General features: G+C 41.9%; 3 protein-coding genes and 1 long non-coding RNA gene across 5 annotated transcripts; 1 reads left to right on the top strand and 3 right to left on the bottom strand.

Annotated features, from left to right (window-relative positions):
* The first annotated feature begins 310 nt into the window (after positions 1–310).
* Positions 311–4002, top strand: LOC137721406 (C2 calcium/lipid-binding plant phosphoribosyltransferase family protein). Its single transcript, XM_068460503.2, has one exon. The coding sequence runs from the start codon at positions 580–582 to the stop codon at positions 3661–3663; it is 3084 nt and encodes a 1027-aa protein (XP_068316604.2). The 5' UTR covers positions 311–579; the 3' UTR covers positions 3664–4002.
* Positions 4003–5227: 1225 nt separating this feature from the next.
* LOC148696772 (uncharacterized) lies at positions 5228–6201 on the bottom strand. The gene is made up of 2 exons (XR_015962615.1): positions 5953–6201; positions 5228–5852 (listed from the first exon to the last, which is right to left on the bottom strand). It is a non-coding gene; the product is annotated as an uncharacterized LOC148696772 (long non-coding RNA).
* A 7359-nt stretch (positions 6202–13560) lies between these two features.
* LOC137725860 (uncharacterized) lies at positions 13561–17020 on the bottom strand. The gene is made up of 13 exons (XM_068464683.2): positions 16935–17020; positions 16758–16809; positions 16580–16669; positions 16280–16357; positions 16097–16171; positions 15891–15943; positions 15493–15643; positions 15268–15378; positions 14683–14809; positions 14439–14536; positions 14169–14307; positions 13920–13972; positions 13561–13826 (listed from the first exon to the last, which is right to left on the bottom strand). Exons 2-13 carry the CDS (start codon positions 16800–16802, stop codon positions 13743–13745), a joined length of 1104 nt encoding a protein of 367 aa, XP_068320784.2. The 5' UTR covers positions 16803–16809; positions 16935–17020; the 3' UTR covers positions 13561–13742.
* A 629-nt stretch (positions 17021–17649) lies between these two features.
* Positions 17650–22525, bottom strand: LOC137725955 (receptor-like serine/threonine-protein kinase ALE2). Of its 2 annotated transcripts, none has more exons than XM_068464801.2 (9): positions 21948–22525; positions 21694–21777; positions 21335–21448; positions 21155–21253; positions 20115–20483; positions 19771–20031; positions 19285–19683; positions 18912–19152; positions 17650–18607 (listed from the first exon to the last, which is right to left on the bottom strand). In XM_068464801.2, the coding sequence occupies exons 1-9, from the start codon at positions 22012–22014 to the stop codon at positions 17893–17895; spliced, it is 2349 nt and encodes a 782-aa protein (XP_068320902.2). In that variant the 5' UTR covers positions 22015–22525; the 3' UTR covers positions 17650–17892. The 2 variants fall into 2 exon arrangements, with proteins under 2 accessions (XP_068320902.2, XP_068320903.2); XM_068464802.2 differs by having other exon boundaries at positions 19285–19680; positions 21948–22487.
* Between the last annotated feature and the right edge of the window lie 1308 nt (positions 22526–23833).

The following is a 23833-nucleotide window of genomic DNA, read 5'->3' as shown; positions in this document are numbered from 1 at the left end:
TAGTTGTGAGTTGTGGATGCAAATCACATTCTTTACCCGACCCGAACAACATGATAAGTCCGTTGACCCCACTAATTAATTCGGGGTTACAGAAATGGTAATCTGGTTTGCATGGTAGGTTAACGTTAAAGAATGCAGTTGGGTCCCACTATATCCAATCTGTCCAACCGTTTCCCTCCTTTGAGGTCTTGCCCACTGGTGCGTACACTAAACGCGCCACAAGTGAGACGCTGGAAATTTGACTGTTTTTTTTTTGCTTACCAACTCAGTCCATATCTCTGTACTCTTTGGCAGACTCTCTCTCTCTCTCTCTCTCTCTCTCTCTCTCCCCTCAGTGGAATAACTCTGCTGCACGCTCGTCTGAATTCACAGTATTTTTGAGCTTTCTTGAGCCTATCCATTTGTTCCCCCCTCCCTCTCTCTCTCTCCCCATTTCTTTGTCCTCTCTGTTCAACATCTTCTTCTCTCGTTTGCCTCTGCATTGTCCCATTGTTCCCTCTCTCTCTCTCTTTCTCTCTCTCTCTCTCTCTCTCTCAAGTCTCAAGTTGCTTTCTTGTTCTTCATCAAACAACCGGAGCCATGACCGTGAGCACCACCGCCAAAGAAAAGCTGGTGGTGGAGGTGGTGGCGGCGCACAACCTCATGCCGAAAGACGGCGAAGGCTCCTCCTCCCCCTTCGTAGAAATCGAGTTCGAGAACCAGCGCCTCCGAACCCAAGTCAAATACAAAGACCTCAACCCTATCTGGAACGAAAAGCTCGTCTTCCACGTCAAAGACGCCGCCGACCTTCCCTACAGAACCATCGAAGCCAACGTTTTCAACGAGCGGCGGTCCAGCAGCAGCCGGAATTTCCTCGGAAAAGTCCGCGTTTCGGGCTCCAACATTCAGAAAGAAGGCGAAGAGGTCCCCCAGCTTTTCACTCTCGACAAAAGGAGCTTATTTTCTCACATCAGAGGAGAAATCAGCTTGAAGCTCTACCTTTCGACGAGGGAGGAGGTCAAGGAATCTGGGGGTAATGGAAATGGAACAGTCTCCTCCTCCTCTGTTTCTGCGTCTACTGTGTCGGGTTCCGGGTTTTCGAAGAAGAAGAACAAGCTTCAGGGGGGGAATTCGGCTATGGCAGTGAATCAGCAGCTGGTGCAGGAATCGAAGCCGACTCAGCAGAACCAGAACCACAACGGCGGGTTCAAGAATCAGGAGCAGCAAAATGCAGGTGAGATGATGATGATAAATAAGCCTGTTTTGATTAATCAAGGGCCTGGGATTGGTGTATCCGCCGCCGGCGACAGGGGGACTGGCGGAGGTAGGGGTGGGAGTGTGTACTCAAATGGGTTGGGCGAGTTTTCGCTTAAGGAGACTCGGCCGCAGCTCGGTGGTGAGTCTATGAAGAAGGACAAAACTAGCTCTACTTATGACCTTGTTGAGCAAATGCAGTATCTGTATGTGAGGGTTGTGAAAGCGAAAGATGTCTCGTTGTTTGGCGGCGGGGATTTGGTGGCGGAAGTGAAGTTAGGGAACTACAGAGGGGTTACAAAGAGGGTTGGTTTGAACAATGTTGAGTGGGGTCAGGTTTTCGCCTTTTCGAAGGAATGCATACAGTCATCAATGGTGGAGATTTTTGTGAAAGAGAGCAACAAAGATGATTTCTTGGGCCGTGTTTGGTTTGATTTGAATGAGGTTCCGAGGAGGGTTCCTCCGGATAGTCAGTTGGCTCCGCAGTGGTACAGAATGGAGGATAAGAAGGGGGACAAGTCGAAAGCAGGGGAGGTTATGCTTTCAATTTGGTTTGGGACTCAGGCTGATGAGGCATTTGCTGAGTCTTGGCATTCGAAGGCTGCCAATGTGAATTTTGACGGGCTTTGTTCGATTAAGTCCAAGGTTTATTTGTCCCCAAGGCTGTGGTATCTGAGAGTGTCGGTTATAGAAGCTCAAGACATTGTCCCTGGCGAGAAGGGGTCTGCAATGATGAGGTTTCCCGAGCTTTCCACGAAAGTTCAGGTGGGAAACCAGGTTTTGAGGACTAGAATTGCACAGCCTAGTAGTGTGAGGAGCCTCTCTAATCCTTTTTGGAATGAGGAGATGATGTTTGTGGTGGCTGAGCCAATAGAGGACTACTTATTGGTTGCTATTGAGGATAGGGTTGGGCCGGGGCGTGATGAGGTGGTGGGAAGAGTGCTACTTCCTGTGCAAGCAATAGAAAGGCGAACGGATGAAAAGCCCGTTGTTTCAAGATGGTTCAACCTTGACAACCACCATTTCGGCAATGGAGGAGCAGCAGAGTCCAAAATGATGACAAGGTTTGGTTCTAGAATCCATCTCCGGGTTTCACTTGATGGTGGTTATCATGTGCTAGATGAGGCCACAATGTACAGCAGTGATCTTAAGCCGACTGACAAGCGGCTGTGGAAGTCTCACATTGGTGTGCTTGAGATGGGGATTTTGGGCGCAACAGGGCTTATGCCAATGAAAATAAAAGAAGGCAAAGGCGGGTGTAGTGATGCCTATTGTGTTGCAAAGTATGGCCAAAAATGGGTTCGAACTCGCACCGTTGTAGAAAGCTTGTCCCCGAAATGGAACGAGCAGTACACTTGGGAGGTGTATGATCCCTGCACAGTTGTCACAATTGGGGTGTTTGATAACTCCCGGATTGACAAGAACTTGGCTAACAATCCAGGAGCTCGTGATTTGCGTATTGGGAAGGTTAGAATTCGCTTGTCTACGCTGGAATCTGATCGAGTTTATACTCATTCGTATCCCCTCATGATGCTGCACACTTCAGGGGTCAAGAAAATGGGTGAGCTTCATCTGGCTATTCGGTTTTCATGTGCCAATATGGCTAACATGCTGCACATGTACACAATGCCGCTGCTTCCAAAGATGCATTTTGTGAACCCTTTGAGTGTGAATCAGTTGGAGACTTTGAGGTACCAAGCGATGAATGTGGTGGCCTCTAGGCTTAGCCGGGCAGAGCCGCCATTGGGCAGAGAGGTGGTTGAATACATGCTTGATCACGATTCCCATATGTGGAGCATGAGAAAGAGCAAAGCCAACTTCTTTCGACTAATGAATGTTGTTTCAGGACTTGTTGCTATGGGAAGATGGGTGGAGTTGATCCGTAGTTGGAACCGCCCTGTTATCTCAGCTTTAGTTGTTGCACTTTTCCTCTTGCTGGTTGCATATCCAGACCTCATCATCCCAATGATTTTGCTCTACATGGCCTTAGTGGGACTTTGGCGTTATAGGTCTAGACCGCGCCAACCACCCCACATGGACACTCGCCTTTCCCACGCTGAGAGCGTCTATGCTGATGAATTGGATGAGGAATTCGATTCTTTTCCAACAAGCCGGAGCGCTGAGGTTGTTCGAATGAGGTATGACCGGCTAAGGAGCGTGGCGGGGAGGATTCAAACTGTTGTTGGTGACATGGCTACGCAAGGCGAGCGATTCCAAGCACTCCTGAGCTGGAGAGACCCAAGAGCCACGTTCTTGTTTGTGATCTTCTGCTTGATTGCCACTTTTGTGTTGTATGCAGTGCCAATTAAGGCTGTGGTGGTTCTGCTGGGATTGTATGTGCTGCGACCGCCAAGGTTCAGGAGCAAGCTGCCTTCTCAGCCTTTGAATTTCTTCAGGAGGCTGCCGACCAGGGCTGATAGCTTGCTGTAGGCCGTTGGATTCGCTCCATGATTCATCAGATTTAGGACTTTTGGACAGTGTGGTGGAAAGGGAAGGGCCTTTTGTGTTTCGTAGGTAGGAGTTAGGGTGCTGTCTTTCCTTTTTGGTCGTTTATCGGTTATATGTAGCCGCGTAGGGGATGTGTTACTGCCTCTTCTGTAGCAGAAGAGAAGCAAATTCGTGTATCATGGAAGCTCCTTTTCCATCTGATCTGATTTGTATTTATTAGCTTTTCTTGATTGGCCTTATCTAATTCCGAGTTCTCGACATTGGATTCAACCTGATGAAATTCATGAGACCGTCCTACTTTGATGGTTAATTTCTCATTAATTTTAGATAATTAGTTTCTTCAAGTATAACAGAACAACTTAGTGAAACTACTCTGAGTTTAGATCGACCACTAATCCAGTGAAACTTTCCAGTCAAGTAACCCGGGATATGTCAGGATGGTGGAACACCGATGCTGCGATTTCATGGAGATACAAGGGCTGGAAGTTCTTTTTTTCTGGACTGAAGGAAAGGGAAAGGAAATAATCAAATTCGAAGCAGATGACGATGATGCAGCTGTCTTGAGAATTTTCCCCCTTGGACGAGCCTTGCAGATGAGCACTGTGGGGATATCAAGCAGGACGAGGTCTCAGAGAATTCAATAGAACGCAAAAGGTAGAAGCAGCAGAGAAATAGTCAGTCGCCGACGCGCATGTCGACTGGTCCCTCCCGAATGTCTCTTAGTTGTCAGTTAGCACCAAGTCAAATTACAGGCGAATGAGAAGATAATATAGACAGGGAAGAACGCTGCAATTACAGAAAAGACAATGCCTAAAATTCACGTAGACTGAAGACACTGTCCATTACAAGGAACTCGACATATTCTTCGCAAAGAGAATTGTTGATAAGGATAATTAGTTGTTATTTTATGGGTTAATCTCAGTTTATTACTCTGAAGTTTATTGGTTTTCAATATTTAATACATGAAATTTTTTTCATCCCAGAGTGGTACATAAAGTCATAATTTTAGAACACTTTCATACATCCGTTAAGTTTTCTGTTAAATCTGTCGTTAACCAGTAACGTAACGCTCACGTGAACAGTGACTAGACGCTACGTGTTATAAGAGCCCACATAAATATTAAAAAATAAAAAAAAATAAAGAAAAAAAGTAAATTGTAGCTATGATCTTTTAACTTTAACTCAATTGGAACAATAATCCACCAACTAAAAATCCATTATCATTGATCCCTCAACTCATCAAAACGTGCAGCTATGATCTCTCAACTAAAAATCCATTAGCATTGATATCTCAACTTTAATTCAACTAGAGAAATGGTTCCTTAACTTTAACCCAATTATAGTAATGATACTTCAAACATAACTCGTTTTGATAAATTTTTTGACGTAGTTGACGAAAATAACCATAATTACACACTTTGATGAGTTGAGAGACCCTTATTATATAAATGTTTATCTCAACATAACTTATTTTAACAAAATTTTGACGAAATTGATGAAAAAAATTATAACTGCATATTTTGATAAGTTAAGAGGCCAATAATAATGAATGTTTAATTGAGGAATCATTATTCCAATTTGATTAAAGTTGAAAGTCGATTGCTACACTTTACTTCAAAAAATAAAATTTCTAGGCTGTCCCTTACCTCAACCCCCGACCCCTTCCCACCCTTCTCTCATCTGCACCCTCTCCGCACACCCACCCTCAATTCCCTCTCCCAAACCGTCAACGCCATTAATCCTCCTCTCTCTCTCTCTAATCCTCCTCTCTCTCCTCCACTTCACAGCCTCCTTCACTCCCTTACACAACTACCTCATCAACTGCACGGCCAAAACCATTTTGATTGCCTCATCAACTACCTCATCAACCGTACAGATCCAGGCCGGGCTCCATGTCGATTGCCGACCAAAACCCACCTCCCAATTCGACCCACCTCTACCGCACGGCCAAAACCCATCATCCCTTCCCTCTGCACATTGCCGTCTCGAACCCAAGCACGAACTCCCGCTGGCCACCTCTTCTTCCAGATTAGATTCGTCGACGCCATCTCTCTTGTCGAGAGACCCATCCTCATTGATGCAACGACTCCTCCGTTCCCGTCTATTCGTAGGCCCATCCCTTCCCGTTGAATCGCAGGCACACCCCTTCCCCTCGTCAAATCTCCAAAATCCTAAATCATAATCAAAATCAAAATCCAAAATTTTCGAATTCGATTCATAAAATTAGGTCCATCTCAAGAATTTGGTAGAGACTTGAAATTGGGGAATTACCTGAAAAGAAGCTCAAGGATTTCGTCGGAGATGACCATCCTCTTGAGGCGGAGGTTTTCGATATTTTCTGGGGCTTCGACGGCGGCGAGGGGGAGTATGTGGGTGTCGCGGTAGGTGAGGGAAGGATTTTGGGGGTTGAAGGGGAATTGGCGGGTGGGTTTGGAGGAGTATGAGGCGGAGGGTGTGGCGCAACGGTGTTCGACGACGCCGATCCCTTTAGTTAAGAACATCAGATTATGGCCGCGGACCGACTTTTTTTCCTAACCTTGTGGTTAAATGCTCCAGCATGCACACCCATGGTTAATGGCTTCGAAAGCTGGTACTGAATACGATGGTGAAGAGACCATGAAATTGTTATCCCAAAAGGTCTGATGGCTGCGGTGTGTTTTAGATTTTAGGGTTAGTTTTTCTAATTTTTTAAGTTTCTTAATTTTTAAATTTTTTAATATTTATGTGGACTCCTATGACACGTGGTGCCTAGTCACTGTCCACGTGAGCGCCACGTCATCAGTTAACGATTGATTTAACAGCAAACTTAACGGATGTATGAAACTGTCCCAAAATTATGATTTAATGTACCAATATGTGATGAAAAAAACTTCATGTATTAAATTTTGAAAATCAAAAAATTTCAAAATAATAAACTGAGATTAACCCTTATTTTATTGTTTATCCTTCTGCTGTTTATTTTAGGACTCTAATACTGATAAGAATGGTTCTTGTATAAAACATTAATCAGAATACATAAACTTCACATGATATTCGAGCCTTCGATCCTTTTATAAGTTTTTCCATCCTTATGGCTTCTTCATCCTCTTCCATTCCTAATATCTCTACCTTAGTTTCGATGAAGCTTTATGAGACGAACTATCTCCAATGGGAGTGTCAAGTCAAGTCGTTCCTGGTTGGTCATAATTTCTGGCGTTTTATTGATGGTTCTTATCAGTGCGCCGCCCCTGTTCTTCCCACTCCTGCTTCTGCCATGGCTACTGTTGCCGCTTCTCCGGAGTCTGACTCAACAGTTGTTCTTCATTCTCATGTGGCCTCTTCAACGCCTAATCCGGAATACCTTTTATGGTATCAAACTGATCAGACACTTGTTAGTATGCTTCAAGCAACTTTTACTGAGCCCATTCTTTCATTGACTGTTGGGCTATCTACTTCTCGTGAAATTTGGGAGCACCTTCACCAGAATTTCTCGCAGCACTCACTTGCCAATGCCACTCATTATCGTTTTCAGTTGATTTCACTACAAAAAGGGCCAAAACCAATTGCTGAGTACCTTGGCCAGGCCAAGAATCTTTTTGATCACTTGACTTCGATTGGGCAGCCTGTTGCCAATGAAGATTTGGTGTCGTATGTGCTTCGTGGTTTGGGACCAGAGTACATTGTACTTGTCACTATGCTCACCAATTTCCTTCATTTCCCTCTGTTTAATGAGTTGTGTTCTCGTCTTCTTTTCTTTGAATCACAACTGCACATGAATTAGTGTGCCTCTTCTGCACCACAGGCCTTTTATTCTGCACGCAACAATGGTGGTGGCGCATCTAGAAACCATGGCAATGGGGCCACCAACAACGGCAAAATGGTAACAATGGTGAAGCTGTTGTTATACGAGAATCTTGTGCCAATTTTGGTGGTCGAAATGCACCAAATCAAGCTTATGGCCGCAACAACATCAACAACAACAATAGGGCCCATCATCGTGGACTTGCTGCTCTTCGTCTTCTTGGGCCATCACCTACTCCTCGTGGTCCTTGCTGGATTTGTCGTCAACACGATCATTTTGCTGCATAGTGTCCTCAAACACTTTGTCCTGATTATGAGTTATCTCGTGCATTTGCTGGTATGCACCTTTCTTAACCTTTTGATGCGCTTTGGCTTCCAAACACAGGTGCAACCCATCACACGACTAATGATTCTTGTTCCTTGACTGGTACAACTGGGTATGGTTCCACAGATCAAGTTATGGTTGGTAATGGTGAAACTCTCCCTATTGCGCACACTGGTAATCTATCTTTCGCATTTGGGTTTTTCGTTTTTCTTTTGTTTAATGTTTTACATGTTCCTGCCATCCGTAAAAATTTGTTGTCCGTTGCTAAGTTTACTCGTGACAATTGGGTTAGTTTATCATTCTTTCCTTGGGGATTTGTTATTCGTGATTTGAAAACGGGAGTTGTTCTTTTTCAGGGCCCATGTGAGGAGGGACTCTACCCAATTAAACTTGGTTGTGCTTCTAGGAATTCTACTTCAAAGCAAGCTTTTGTGTCTGTTTTTGCGTTACCCTCCTTATGGCATCGTCATCTCGGGCATCCATCTTGTGAAGTAGTTAGTGTTTTAGCTTCTGGGCATTTGTTAGGGTCCAATTTTTCAGTTTCAAATAAGGAATTTTGTAATAATTGTGCGTTGGCGAAGTCTCATCGCTTGTCGTTCAATTTGTCTGAAAACTATTCTAATTCTCCATTTGATTTAATTCATTCAGCTATTTGGATGTCTCCTATAGCTTATGTTTCTAGGTTTCGTTATTATGGTTTATTTACGGATGATTATACGCGTTTTTCATGCATTTTTCCCATGCGGTATAAATCTGAAGTCTTTACTGTAAAACCCCACCTCGATTTTAAAATTTGTTTTTGGATCTTAATGTGTGTGCCACGTGGGTCCCTTTTTCCTTTTTGGTTTCCTCCTACCCTGCCCCCCTTCTTCCTCTTCTTCTTGGACCCGTGACCTCCATTTCTCCCTTCCTAAAACTATCAACTCTCTTTCTCTCCCTCACCTTCTCTCTTTGTCTCTAGCTCTCTCCCCCATTCTTGTCGTGCCCTCCCTCTCCCTTCTCTGAATCACACACACAAACAAGAACCCCAGATCACCACCACTTGCAAAAAGAAGCTTTGAAAACTCTGTGACAAGCCAAGGAACCCTTTAGCAATGTTTTCACTATTCATCGTCTTCCCCGAAGTTTTCGTAATTTTCCGACATTGGTAAGCTTCTAGAAACTTTTTGGTTGTGTTTTAGGAGTAGATCAAAGCTTGTTTTAAGTTGTGTATGTGAGTGAATCACATAAAATAGCTCAAAGTAGCTTTTCCAAACTTTTCGACAAGCACCGCCCCTTTCAAGGAGTTTTTCGGCCAAACCACGACGAGTTAGCCATCATGCAAGGTGCAAATCTCTTCATCTCGTTGAATACTACAATTTTGGTTTTTGAATCACTTGATTTGGTTGAGTAACGAAGAAGTTATGTGCGTTTGAAAGTAGCCTAGAAACCAACAAAAGTGTGGCCTGAAAACCACCTTCAACCCAGGCCTTTGGGCCGGGTTACCTAGCCCATAAACCCAAAGCCCAAAGCCCAGAAAACCCCAAAACCGAACTAACCCTTAGGCCCAAACCCAATTAACCCTTGAGTCGGGCTTTAAAGCCTAATACCCTTTAAACCCTAAACCTCATTGGACTTAAACCCTTTAGGCCCAACCCGATCCAACCCAATACCTTTGACCTGGACCCATTGACTTTGATCTGGTCTAATCGTTGACTCAGTCAACAGTCAGCATGGACTTGGACTTTGACCGGTCAATGGTCAACGTTGACTGTTTCGAGTATTCATCCAGGACCCCTCCTATGCTAATTTCAATGTCATGGACCCATTTCTAACATCCGTTTTTTCAAATTCAATCATTTGAACAAAGTTTTATTTTATTTTTTTGGTTTGTGTGTGCATGATTTTTTAACAGAGTATTATTAATTGGACTTTTTATGTGCTTAGGTGCATTTATTGTGGTGTTTTTGGCTTAGCTAGTTTGCGTGGCTCTTCGGCAGCGAAGTATTTGTAACTGGACCCCTTCTAAAAATGCATGTTTTAATATTAGAAATGCATACATGAAAAACATGATTTAATGATTACGTTTCATGAGATATTATGCTTACTTAGAATATTTTAGAATACCATATTTTCTATCGAATCCATGTTCTTTCTAGGATATCTGATGGATGACGATATACTGTTTAGAACATGTTTTTACACGCTTCTTTATAGTATAGATGATTGATGACTTTATTCTATGAAGATGTTTTTGAGATATATGTACCTATGTTTGGAAATACTATATTCAATATTTTGTGCATATTTAGTGGTCACTGTTCTGCCTCTGGGCAATGATATTATATTGACCTTTGGGTTGGGTGATGTAAGGGCCTTCGGGTCGGGAGATGTTATATTGGCCTTCGGGTCGGGTGATGTAGGGGTCTTCGGGTCGATTGAAGATTATTATATTGGCCTTCGGGTCGATTATGATACCACTAGTTAGCATACTATATATGATATACATTTTATGAAAGGTTTTATGGCATGCTAGGGTTTTTGGAAAACCTACTACATATTATGCTATTGATGTTTTCATAAAACTTTGGGGGCTAGTAAGTTGATAACTATTTTATTATATATATATATATATATATATATATATATCAACTTGGTCCACTCATGTTTGTTAATCGAGGCATACAATCTTAGCGTCAAGACACTTCTGCATCGGCATCTTTGAGTCATCTCGGTGTATGACCCATTCCTTGTTCATTCAATTTTTATATTAATTCTTTTAGTGTTCTAGTTAGTTGTATGCTCTGAACACGTTCCTTAAATGCATATTCATTATATTTAAATTTATAAGTCTTATTTATTTCTTGTTCTTAGCATTTGCATTCAATAAATGACTTTCGTTACCCTCGGGTGTCGGCCAGCACGTGCCTAACCTGGTGTTCGGAGAATATCAGGATCGGAGCGTGTCATTTACTCATTTTAGTAATTTTGTGAACTTTGTCCAAACCCAATTTTCTACAACTATTAAACAATTTCAAAGTGATAGGGGTAAAGAGTTTAATAATTCGTCTTTTCAACAATTGTGTGCATAAAAAAGGATTCACCTTCGATTTTCATGTTCACATACACCTCAACAGAACGGTCTTGTAGAATGCAAGCATCGTCATATTTCTAAGATTGGTCACACTTTATTACTCACTGCCTAACTTCCCCACAATCTTTGGGCTGAGGCTCTCACTACTGGTGTCTATATAATGAATCGATTGCCCACTTTTGTACTTAACTAGAAGTCGTCTTATCAATGTTTGGACGTACTCCTGATTATTTGGCACTTCGTGTTTTTGGTTGCGCTTGCTTTCCGTTTCTTGGTGACTACGTAACTAACAAGTTGCAACCTAGATCATTGTCTTGTGTTTTTATTGGATACATTGCTCAGTACAAAGGATATTGCTGCTTACACCCACTCACTGGCCGAGTTTACATTTCTTGGCATATTATTTTTTATGAGAACATGTTTCCCTATGAGCAGCTTAGTGTTTCTTCCGAGGCTAGGGAATCTGAATTGGTGTTTGTTCCTCATGTCACCGTCCCTCCTGCTGTTCCCATTGATGCTATAGTTCCTTATGTCGGTGCCTCACCAACCGACGCCTCTCAGCTTGCTGCCTCACAGCCCGACATGACTCAACTTGCAGCTCATGATGCTGCTCAGTCTGCAGCTGCAGATGCTGCTGTTCTGCCGCAACTTTCTCCTGCACATGTTGAAGCGGTGCCTCTTCATGCACCGTCTCCTCACCGTAGTCCACAAACTCGATCCAAATCCAGAATTTTTAAGCCCAAGGTGCGCTCATTTTTTGCCTCCCGCATCCCATTCCTGCTGCATTGACCGCTATAGTTGACAATGATCAAGAGTCGACATGTTTCTGTCAAGCTTCTTGATCTTCACATTTGCGGCACGCCATGGTAGATGAGTTTAACGCTCTTCTCAAGCAAGGAACCTGGACTTTAGTCCATCCTATTCCTAACATCAATACCGTGGGGGTGTAAATGGGTTTTCAAGTTAAAGCGTAAATCCGATGGATCAATTGAACAGTATAAGGCGAGCCTTGTTGTCAAGGGGTTTCATCAGCAACCAGGGGTTGATTTTTACGAGACTTTCAGCCCCGTTGTCAAACCAACTACAATTTGGACAGTCTTAAGTCTTGCCATTTCTTTTGGGTGGCCTCTTCATTAACTAGACGTCAAAAATGCGTTTCTTCATGGTTCCCTCATGGTGGAAGTGTACATGTCGCAGCCTACAGGATTTATTGATCCTGGTCGTCCTAACTTTGTGTGTAAATTAAATAAAGCCATTTATGGGCTCAAGCAAGCCCCACGTGCTTGGTTCAGAGTCGTGCTGATAACTTAATATTCAATTTTCATAAAGGTTTAGTGAATCTCATCTTTCTACTACACGTGGACGATATTGTTTTGACTGGTAATTCTCCTCCTTTAATTCAGTCTTTCATTCACACATTGGGACTTGAATTTGAACTCAAAGATTTGGGCAAGTTGCATTATTTTTTGGGTGTTGAGGTATCCTACTTACATGCGGGAATTTGATTGACACAGACCAAGTACACTCTTGAACTATTAAAACGCAGCGGCATGCTTGAATGCAAACCATGCATCACTTCTATTGCGGCCAAAACCCAACTCTCGACACACTCTGGAACCCCATTACCTGATGCCACTAGTGACCGTCAGCTTGTTGGTGGCCTTCAATACCTGACGTTAACTCGGCCGGATATTGCCTTTGCCATTCAGAAAGTCTCTCAGTTTATGGGCTGTCCCACTTCTGAGCATATGGATGCTGTGAAATGTATTTTGCGATATCTCAAAGGTTCTCTGGGTATGGGTATTCGCTTGTCTCCATCTCCACAACCCTTTCACCTTGTTGCATACTCTGATGCGGATTGGGAAAGGTGCCCTGACACTCACTGTTCCACCACTGGCTTCTGTATATTTTTGGGGAATAATTTGATCTCCTGGTGTGCCAAGAAACAATGAACGGTCTCCCACTCAAGTGCCGAGGTTGAATATCAAGCTCTTACCTTTACATGTGCTGATACAATATGGATTTTAAGTTTGCTGCAAGAGCTTCGGGTTCCAGTTTCCAAACCAGTTTTGATGCATTATGATAATTTGAGTGCCACTTACATGGCTATCAATCCTGTGTGTCATGCTCGCACCAAACATGTTTCTTTGGATTTTCATTTTGTTCGGGAGCGGGTTGCGACTGGCAGTCACAAGGTTCAGGTCTTACCTTCTATCTCTCAGCTGGCTGATGTTTTCACGAAGGGACTCAACAAGTCATGCTTCCGGCTGATGTGTTCAAACTTAGTCTCCCCATCGGAGTCAAGTTTGCAGGAGAATCTATACTATTATTAAGAAAACCCTCATTGTCAACTCCCCCCTCAACCCCTTTTTCTTATTTGGCTCTCACTTTTGATACACACTATTAACAAAAAAAGAGGGTAAAATAGTAATTTTCTACATTTTGACAAAATAACAATCATATCCTAATTTTTCCTATTTACCCTTTTTTTTAGATAATGACAATTGTATTTTTCCAATTTTACCCTTACTTCTGATGCACATGTAATATTAAAAAAAAATGCACTTATTAAGAAAAATTATTCACACACGCAAAGTGTGTGCTCTTTGCTAGTGTTGATGAGGATAATTAGTTGTTATTTTATTGTTTATCCTTCTGTTTGAAATTCAAATGTATCATAGTTATCTTTGGACTCCTATGCTGATAAGGATGGTTCTTGTATAAAACATTGTAACAGCTTACATTGTTATTTAATGAGAATACGTAAACTTCACAAGAATAGTTTACAAAATTTCAAATCATGAGAGGAAATAGCACATGTTCTAGCCTAAATTTCACTTTTCCAATTAACTTTGCCAATCATGTAGGACTTCCTGGGAAATCTTAAGCTAAAAATGATGCCAGACGTGCATCTGTGCGGTGAGGAAGGCCAGCTCGAGCTCCTAAAGCCCTACAGCAGATAGCAGCCTGCAATTTGAAACACACCAGAGAAAAAAGAAAAGGTCACAAACGGAAGTATGTTGCAACATCCTACCACTTCAAAACACTGCCCCTACTTACCACTTGAGCAGCAAACGGCAGCATTTTCTCCGGTGGCATGTTGGTGCAAATAGCTACAATAAAGCAACAATCCCATGAGTGAAAAGATTACATGACACAGTAGAGATGACATCTTCCGATAGATAAACTAACAGATTCTGGCAACGGATGGTGAGAAGAATTTGCAAGAAGAAGTAAATTCAACTTCATGAAATCAAACATGAACGGTTGTGCGCGTGGGCGGGTGTGAGAGAGAAGGAGTAAACATACCATAGAGAACTGCTCCAACAAAACTATCTCCAGCACCTGTTGTATCTAAGAGTTCTTCCGGAGGTACTTTCTCAGCTGTTCCCACCAACAACCTCCCACAAACAGTCCCTATTCCGTTGGCTCTCAATTTTGTCACCGGCTAAAACGATTAAAATGGACAAACTTGCAAATTAATAGATCCTAATTTAAAATGGACTCTACAGCAGGTCCATGCTGATTTGTTATAATGGGAAACGGAAATGAGTCTTTTTTGAAGTTCAAGTTCCTAACCGATGAAACAGATGTTGGGATAGCCGTGCTATCATTCTTTCTCTGCTTCAGCGATCCCAATAAGCTGTCGACATCCATTTCTTCTACGTCTGGAATCTCTGCCAGATACAGAATTTCAATGAAAACCTGTAAATGTTTCAAATCAGATGAAACAAACTATCTTTACTACATTCTAAGCCACAATTCCGTACTCTTATGTTTTTTTAGTGCTTTCCTCCTCAATAAACCCTGGATACATACTTACCATCCTTACTTCTCTCAAGCATGATGCATCCATCTTCTCCCAATGTCACGATTGCGAATTTGAGCTTTGGCAATTTCAAAAGCATCGAAACAAGAGCACTAGGAACAGATGCTGCTTCTGTCCATGCCTGCCCGCACAAATGATCTATCGGCGTTAAGCTTAAGCAACATGATGAAGATATACAATGCATGTAGAGGAAATCCAGTACGAATTTTTTTTTTAAATGCAGACCAAGAGATTGAAGAAAAAGTGAATAGCAAAAAAATGTTTCTGAACGTGTTCTAAGTTAATTGTCAAAATCAGAGCCACACATTACCATACATACATCCACAAGATGCTTAAGACTAAAAAATAATATGGTATAAAAAGATTAGTTCTCTATAAAACCTCTTATTATCCGGAGAAAAGGTTCCTTTACTGGCTTTCTCGGCTGAAAATTGTTTGGCAACAGACAAGAAAGAAACCAACGACTTGTCCCTAGTTTTTGGGGTTTCAAGGAAAGAAATTGAACATATATGCTCAGTTGGAAAAACAAGTCCTAGTTTCTTCAAGAAATAATAGTTCAGGGAAGAACGGCTGACTTGCCTGTGGAAATTTCGCTGAGCATACAGCATAATCAGCCAAGGGTATAAGATCATCCAACCCTTCTCTTTTCCGTTCACTATCAATTAATATAGGTATATTTTTCCGAGCAGCCTGTAAGAATCGAGTTATGCTGACTTATTCTCTTAAGTTAATAACAAATTTATTTGGAAATTACCAAACTAAAAATGTAGAATCAAATACTAGAAACTAGAAGATAAGAGTCACCTCCTGCGCAACAACCAAAGCAGTTTCAGGCCATCGTACATCAAAATAAACAATTCTTGCTCCATCCAAGGCAGATGATAAACTTGATTGGGAAAGGTCATCTGGCATCATGAGAGGATACCCTGGAGTAAAAATACAGGTACGGGTTTTCCTGGAAATGACATTTACAGTTAATCAAATTGAGAATGATAATCTAGAAAGCCTTTGAGATGCTACAGTAAAGAGAAATTCCATTGCAAAATGAAGGGTCAGTGCCTAGCACCGGCTAGGGCCATATGCATCAGATCAGATTGCCAAGGTTGTGTGTGCATGCACACCTCTGTGTGTGTGTGTGTGGGGGGGGGGGGGGGGTGGGGTGGGTTTGAGGGAGAGAGAGAGGGATGAGAAAAGGTCCTTACGTTTCGTTGTCTACAATAATGTAGGTAAATGGTGAATTGCCCTCCTCAGAAACCTGAATACAAGACAGGTTCAGCTCAAAAACACCCCAGGTGAAACCAAGATCATGAAACTTAAGCAGCAAGCATCACTAATAACATCATAATTGCCCGACAAAAACACCCCAGGTGAAACCAAGATCATGCATGGCTTTCCTTTTGAAGCTTACCACAAGAAAAGAAGTATCAATACCATCGTCCCGTAGCACCTCCAGTATAGCCCTGCCTTGCGTATCATTTGCAATCTATCATTTCACATTGCTCAAGACACGTTACAAACTTAACAACAATAAAACCACCAATGCACGGCGAAAAAAATAGTTGATATACTTGAAAGGGTTAGGATTTAAGACCTTGGAAATCACCCTCGTATTCAAACCCAAACGAGCTGTACAAGTTAAGGCATTACCCGTATTCCCACCTCCTTCAACCTAAGAAACCAACCAACACACCACTTATCAAAGCCAAGCTACAGCATAGCTCATGCTTTAACAACATTTATTAACAACAATAGGGAGTCGCCATTGGCACGTGAAAAAAGTTGAGTCTTCCCACCTCCCCTAGCCACCATCGTGCGATTCATCAATCGAGCTATTGAGTCAATTCAAGTTAAAGAAACAGCGGGGTAAATTTAATGGGTAAATCAGAGTTACCTTTAAGCTGGTGGTTCTGATCTTTTCGTCCGGCTTAGGATAAGAGGGCACTGCGGCCAAAAAGTCAACGCCCACCCCGCCGACGCCGAGCTGCGCATTCACTTAGTATTTATATTTAGCAACCAGTAGCATAACGGTCGTCAAATCTACGATAAATAATCAATGGAAACGAACTTACGACGATTCGGCTTTCAGAGAGAGGTGGGAGAGTATCGTGAGACATTTTGTACCTGAAAGTCAAGCTTGTTAGTTAGAACTTGAGATTTGTGATTAGAAGATGTAGAATTTTGGTTGGTTAATGAAATGGTTGGAGGAGAATGGTGCAGTGCTCAGAGGGGAGGAGGAGGGAGGAGACCTGGCAGAGCGAGGTGGGGAGGGAGGGGGAGAGAAGGAGATTGGTGAGTTGCGTAGAAAGAAATCATCTTTTTATTCTTTCTTTGGCCGGTGCGTAGAGGATTCTCGTGCCCTGGGACGACGTCGATGGTCCAGTCAACTCAACGCTGGAAGCCCACGTAACACGCTTTTGACTTGAGCCTAGTTAACGAAAGACTATAGACTTGAAAACACCTCAGTAGTTAGGAAGGAATTCAGTTTTAGACCGATGTTCAAGTCAATTAAAATGCAACACGGTTGACTTGAGCCTATTTAATAAAAGACTATCGACTTGACAACACCACATGATGTTCAGTAGTTGAGAACGAATTTAAGTTTGTATTTAACATAGCACGTTTTATCTATTTTTATATAAAAAAAAGGTGTGCTATTCACACATTTGTTGATTTCTGTCCCTCCATCTTCTTCAATTCATTATAATTCGACAGTCGAAAATTAAAACGGTGTGTAAAAAGTAAAAAATAATGTGTGAATATCACACCCCCATCGAAAAATGATCGGGCTTCAATGCTTCGTGTTTTAACCGTTAGATTTGAGTTCCACAAATGCTGAATCCTATATTTTCGATATCAACTATTCATTTTTCATATCAATCAATGATACATGCCATTGAAGAAAAATTATAGAAGAAAAATAACCAAGACTTTGTGGTATGGTTCATCTTCAAACTAGCCACAGATACAAGGGGGTAAAATTGTCATATCAATAGGGCATTGAACTTACATTCTCCATCCAACTTGTATGCAAATGAATCAAGAATTCCAAAATTAGAAGCCAATAGTCGTCTCCTCTCTCTCTCCGCCCTCCAAACATGGAATCCGCAGGATTTTCCAACCCTAATCTACACCGACGGCTTTACTCAAAAGCCATCCAGGTCCTTTTTGAGCTGTACAAAATGCAAAAAATTAAATTAACATTGTTCAAACCCAGAAGCCATTGTTCCAAGCGCGCTGCTTGGGAAGCAGTCCACTGTGCTCACTCCTACTTCCTCTTACTCTGTAGAATGCTGGCTTGCTTCGGATTGTTCTCAATGGCCCAGACCTGTTGCCGTGTCTGATTGGTAAAGATATCTCATCCCCTACCAGACTTGAAGTTGAAAACGGTCTGTTTTCCATATCTTCAAGCGGTCCAGAACTATACTCCATTGTGATGAACGAAGATGCTTGACCATAATTTAACCGGGGAGTGAGTCCGCCAGCATTCCACCAACTGCTATCAGATGGAGCAAGATCACCTTTAAAGTCAGAGTCTGGGACAGAAGACTCCTTTTGACTATAACAGTCCCCACCAGTCTCATCGGTATCATTGTATATCAGCTTTAGAGCCTGCACAACTTCACCCATAAAAGGTCTGCGGGTCACCTCAGGGTGAACGCACATGGAAGCAATGGCTGCCACTTTAGCCATGTCGTCAAAGTCATAGGTCCCAGCCAAGGCAGGATCCACCAACTGCTGCAAACCTTCTCTGCTCGTTAGCAATGGTCGTGCCCATGTTACTAAATTCTCCTGTCCCGGAGGGTGGGACATGTCAACCGGTTTTCTTCCAGAGAGAAGTTCCAGCAGCACAACGCCATAACTATAAACATCACTCTTGACAAGTAGGTGCCCTGTCATTGCATATTCTGGGGCAACATACCTGCAAAATCTATCACTTTGGTCAAGAGAAGACTATTAAAGCAAACATTATTTCATCAGTCACCAAAATATAGTACTAGGATTTTTACATATATCTGGACAGAGGATATAAAACTCTAATTAAATTAGTTCCCTAAGTATCATTATTCACTAAAGGTTCCAAATTTCTAGTGAATTATGTTGTTATATAGCTTAAGTGTGTTTATCACCACCATATTAGCCTAACGAAAATGTTGGAAAAACAGTGCACTTTAAAAAGCTTTGCGAAATCCTGAAATAGTGATAGCTTAAGCAACTATAATTACCCAAAAGTTCCCATGACCCTCGTAGAGATGTGATGACTTCCCTCTGTTGCTTCCCTAGCCAACCCAAAATCTGAAACCTTGGGCGTGAAATCGGCTTCCAGCAAAACATTACTAGCCTTAAAATCTCGGTGAATAACACGAGGATTAGAATCTTCGTGAAGATATGCTAATCCTCTTGCTGCCCCAAGGGCAATCTTCATCCGTGCTTCCCAGTCAAGAGGTCCATTTACCTTGTCAACGCCTGAAAAACAATCATAACACACATCTAGTTAGTTGATGCACTGTGGTTAAATATTTAGAGTGGGATTGGTAGTTCTAATTCAGAAAAATAACTTCAAGCCAAAAGAGATCAAAGTTGACAAGAAAAATATACCATGCAAGTGAGACTCAACACTTCCATTGCGAACAATCTCATATACCAAACTGCGAGTCCGCCCCTCAATACAAATGCCTATCAACTTCACAAGATTACGGTGGTGTAATCGGCTTAGCATCTCAACTTCTGCAATGAATTCACGGTCTCCATTCTGATTAAGATTATCCCTTGTAAGCACTTTGACTGCAACTTCAGTCCCATCTTCCATAATTCCATGGTAAACACGTCCAAATCCCCCTTCTCCCAAAACCCTCTGGGAACTGAACTTATTTGTTGCTTTCTCAAGCTCAGCTAGTGGAAATGTTTTGACAGAGAGAATACTAGTAGCCATGGTGGACATTAGGGACACCGAAGTGGAGCTTGCAATACTACTTGATAAGATAGACCCGATACCTGCTGCATTACACACATATATCCAACCACTAAGTCTAAAGTCATTTACCATGGGACTGAATTCAAAATTTATTAAAGCCACATGCTTACCAGATCTTTTGTGAACAGAAGATGTGAATGCAGGACCAACAGCGCTAGATGGTCTTCCAACTCTCCTCCATTGCACAAAGACCCAGATAGCCCCAAGGAGAACCACCAGGAGTACAAATGCAGACAAAGCAATAATCATAATCGTTTTAATATTCATCCTCTGGTTCTTGCCGCCAAATTCTGCGGTGATAGGGAGACCTCCAGCACTTCCAGCTGGACCATGCCCATTGTAAGTCTCATATGGTGGTGAAGAAGGTATCCCTGATTATAACTCTTTCAGTGTCAACCTCAAACAACATTGAAATGATAAGCCAACACATTAGCATGAGAATTGAGGACGGTACCTGGATAACTAATGTATACCACTTCATAGTTTCCAAAAAGGGTCAAATTTAGAGGCACTTTCTTATGCTGAAATCTATCATATGTCAGTATCGCAGTGGTATTATCAAACCTCTCGCCTAGTGGAACCAAGTTAATATCCACCACTGTTCTTCCTTGATTTTGACTATCAGCACTTGCACCCATTATTTTCACTTGACTTTGCGTCAGATATGTGCCTTCAGCAATCTCAATCTCTAGCTCACTCATTACTGGAAAAATAGCATAAGGAGCTATGTCCAGTAAGAGTTTGACTTTCATGGGATACACACAACCACAAGGTGAACCAAATGGAGATGCTGTAAGTGGCTCTACACAAATTTGATCACAACCTGCCAGAAGTACCATGATCACATAAATAAACTGGTAAGATACTTGCCAAGAGAAACAATATTCCGAGGTAAAATAATCTTGTCATGTCATGGTTAAACAAACAAAAATTTTTGGTTTCCATGAATCCAAGTCCCTTTTTTTAGCAGCGCTGTGCTAAAGAGTTACCAGCAGCACCCCCAACCCAGAGTTGAAGGTAAAGCCTCAAACATTTTCTTTCCAATTTTGAAAAGACAAGGTAAAGCCTCAAACTGATCTTCCAAAATATGCAACTAAATAGACCATTAGTTTGTTGTATTGAATAATTAGAACGTCTAAAACATTTAACTATTGCCTTGGCAGAGGAATGGTTTTACAAGGGACTAGAAGATTAGTTGGGCCAGTTTATGAGTTCTTGGCCACCCCATTGCGCTGATAATAGAAATTAAACAACTTTTTTGGAAATTCAACAATTTCAACTGATATCTACTGATTTTCTGCATGTTGTAACTGATGAAATGGAGGTTTCACCATAAAACCAATTGGCAATATGGAGAGTAGCCCAAGACCATATAAGCACATAGCAAACCTTGTCCCTCACCGATGTGGGACAATTCTCAACAGTAACAGATGAGTGGCACCTGGCATTGACTGCACGGTGATTGATGATAAATCGCAAACCGCATATAATTACCTGGGTCCCTTGATGGTGCTGGAGCAACAGCATGGGGTTCCACTCTCACATGACGATGACGATGATGACCACGATGTGGTGAAGGAGAACCGCTAGGACCTGTAATTGATAAGTTAATATCACTATAAGGTCAGCGACACTAGAACATCTAGGTATTCATAGTATGAAAATAATACATACCAAGATGAATTGGGGAAGGTGCAGGTGCAGGTGCAAGGGTTCCCAAAGAAGGCTTGACCACCCATGTTTTGGATCGTTTTGAAGCAAATGGAAGACTCATCAAAATTGACCTTGCTGCAAATAGTGGGGCAACCCATGTCATCCACATGTTATATATGCATAGATGTCATAAGAAGTAAATTTGACACGACAAGATGTATAACTAGAACACCGGTGAATATGCAAGACCACGCATAAGTAGAACTACATGATTGTCGACCTCAAAGGATGCTCATCACAGACAATATTTATGCTAACAAATTGTACTGATTAAGGTTGAGCCTGGCAAATGAATTATGCACAAATAGTAGCATCCTTACCGCGTTCGATTGAGAAATCTTTCATAGACAACGGTTGGTTTGGCAATTGGGAAGGAGACAAGTAAGTATTTAGAGAAAAATCGCCTGAAATAGTATGAAATTCAAAAAATTGCAAAAAAACAGATACGTCAGTTTTCTGCATACGCCGATACTTCTCGAGCAAGAACCGAAGATTTAAGCTAATAATATCACATAAACTAAACACCGAAGCACAATTTGACTACAATGCACAGTATAAATAGCTGAATATTAACCTGAGCAGCAGAAAATCAAGCTGAGCAGGAGGAGAACAAAGAGCAGAAGCAGAATCGGAGTTCGCATTGTCGAAATTCACACAGAACATCGTCAAAAGCAGCCGCCTTGGAGCTCGAGAGACTGTCAGTGGAGAAGTCGCCTGAGGTTTCTAGGTTTCCGGTAAGGCATTACCCGGCGGCCAGGTTCTCCGTCGCATTGAGCAAGAGACTGCATGGTTTTAAGCTACAAAAAACAGTGGAAAGGGTGGCGGCGACTAAACCCTATGAGAGAGAATTGGAGGCGGAGACTGGGGGAGTGAGTCGGGACTGTAGATCCATGAAACGCGGTGGAAAGATCTAAAAGGAGAGAAAGAGGCGGAGGCGGAGGCGGAGGTGTAAAGAGAGAATGTGGGTGGAGAGAGAGAGAGAGAGAGAGAGAGAGATCTGGAGGAGGAAGGAGGGAGGAGGGAGGAGGGAGGAGGGAGGAGACAGTGGGAATGATGTGGGGGAGACTTTATTGCTGCTGTCTGTGAGTGAAGAGTGAGTAGCGCTCCAGCACCATTGCTGCCTGCTGGCTTCGGTAAAATTGAATGATGGCCGTCTGATCCACGCGGCAAATTTGTGCGAGTAGGTGGGATGTGTCTGGGAAGGGTCCTACCTAACGAAACGCGAGTTACGCGGCCGTTTTACCTGATTTCTGTTTTTATCTTTGACATTTAATTGTTTATTTGGAGACAATTATGTTTTGATTTGATCGAAAATGGTGGAGCAAATGTTTTCAAAAGATTCAAATTTGAACTTTATCCAATTATAACTACATTGGTCGATGGTTTTAACCATCACATCTTACCAAACATATAAATAATTTGTATTTATGCCTATACATCCGTCAAATAATTCGGTTAATGGATTAATGGTCATATCTTATTTTATTTGGAGATGATTTGATACTTAAGAAAATGTTTCGATTATTGTTTACTTTAGCAACATAATTTGTTAAACCAAATTCTGCACATGTTGCCAGAGTGAACCTGCAAGGACAAAGACAAGAAAACCATCGTAAAACCAAGAACCAGGAGGCTATTCTCATTGAAAGTGCTATGACGGTAAAGTTAGAAATGAGTGACAGATGTTAGGTTATGTATTTTGAGAGGGTTTCGAGTGTCTAACCATTTGAGAGGAGTAGAGAGACCTATTTATAAGCTCTTAGGAATCAGTTTGAGTGCTTTGCTAACTATCTGAGTCACCATAGCAAATGGAGTCACATATAAGGCCTTGCGCCCTATTACATCAGCTTAGAACTTGAAAAAATTGCGTTACATGAATGTGTGAGAGATCGCATATTCCCATTAGGATTTCGACAACATAGTGGTTTTGAGAATTTGGTTGGCAAGCACCCTATGTTGTCATGTTGTTATTGTAATACCCGGAGCGCCCGACTCACTCCATAATGAATCGACAGAGCAAACATACCCCTAGTGCCAGTAGTGTACAATTTATTATCAAATTCGTTGTTCCGAAGAAGTAGAACATATGGTCTCACGTAACTAACTGTACATGTTCTTCTTCTCTTTCTTTTTTTTTTTTTTAAATGAAAATTGTAGGCGATCACACGCACATGTATAATCCAAATTTTATGTGGATAGTATGACATGTCATAACTGTTTGTCTTTGAACTATTAAAGTTTAATGATTGCTCATTGTAATGTGATGATTGTAATGGACGAGTCCAGATAATGTATCGACTTCATGAAAAATTAATAAGGTGATCGAAAGAGTTAAAATTGCATAACAATATCAAGTATAACTAAGTTTGGTTTGACACACCGTTTAGCAAAGTTTGGTTTGTCAATTGGTAATTTCCTATTTTGGTTTGAGGATCCTCGTACTATCATTAAACAGGTGTC

Source organism: Pyrus communis, chromosome 5 (assembly GCF_041283825.1).
Source record: "Pyrus communis isolate YQ-2024b chromosome 5, ASM4128382v1, whole genome shotgun sequence".
Classification (NCBI taxonomy): Eukaryota; Viridiplantae; Streptophyta; class Magnoliopsida; order Rosales; family Rosaceae; genus Pyrus; species Pyrus communis.
The sequence above is the reverse complement of the archived record's forward strand: the minus strand, read 5'-3'. Positions and strand labels throughout refer to the sequence as shown.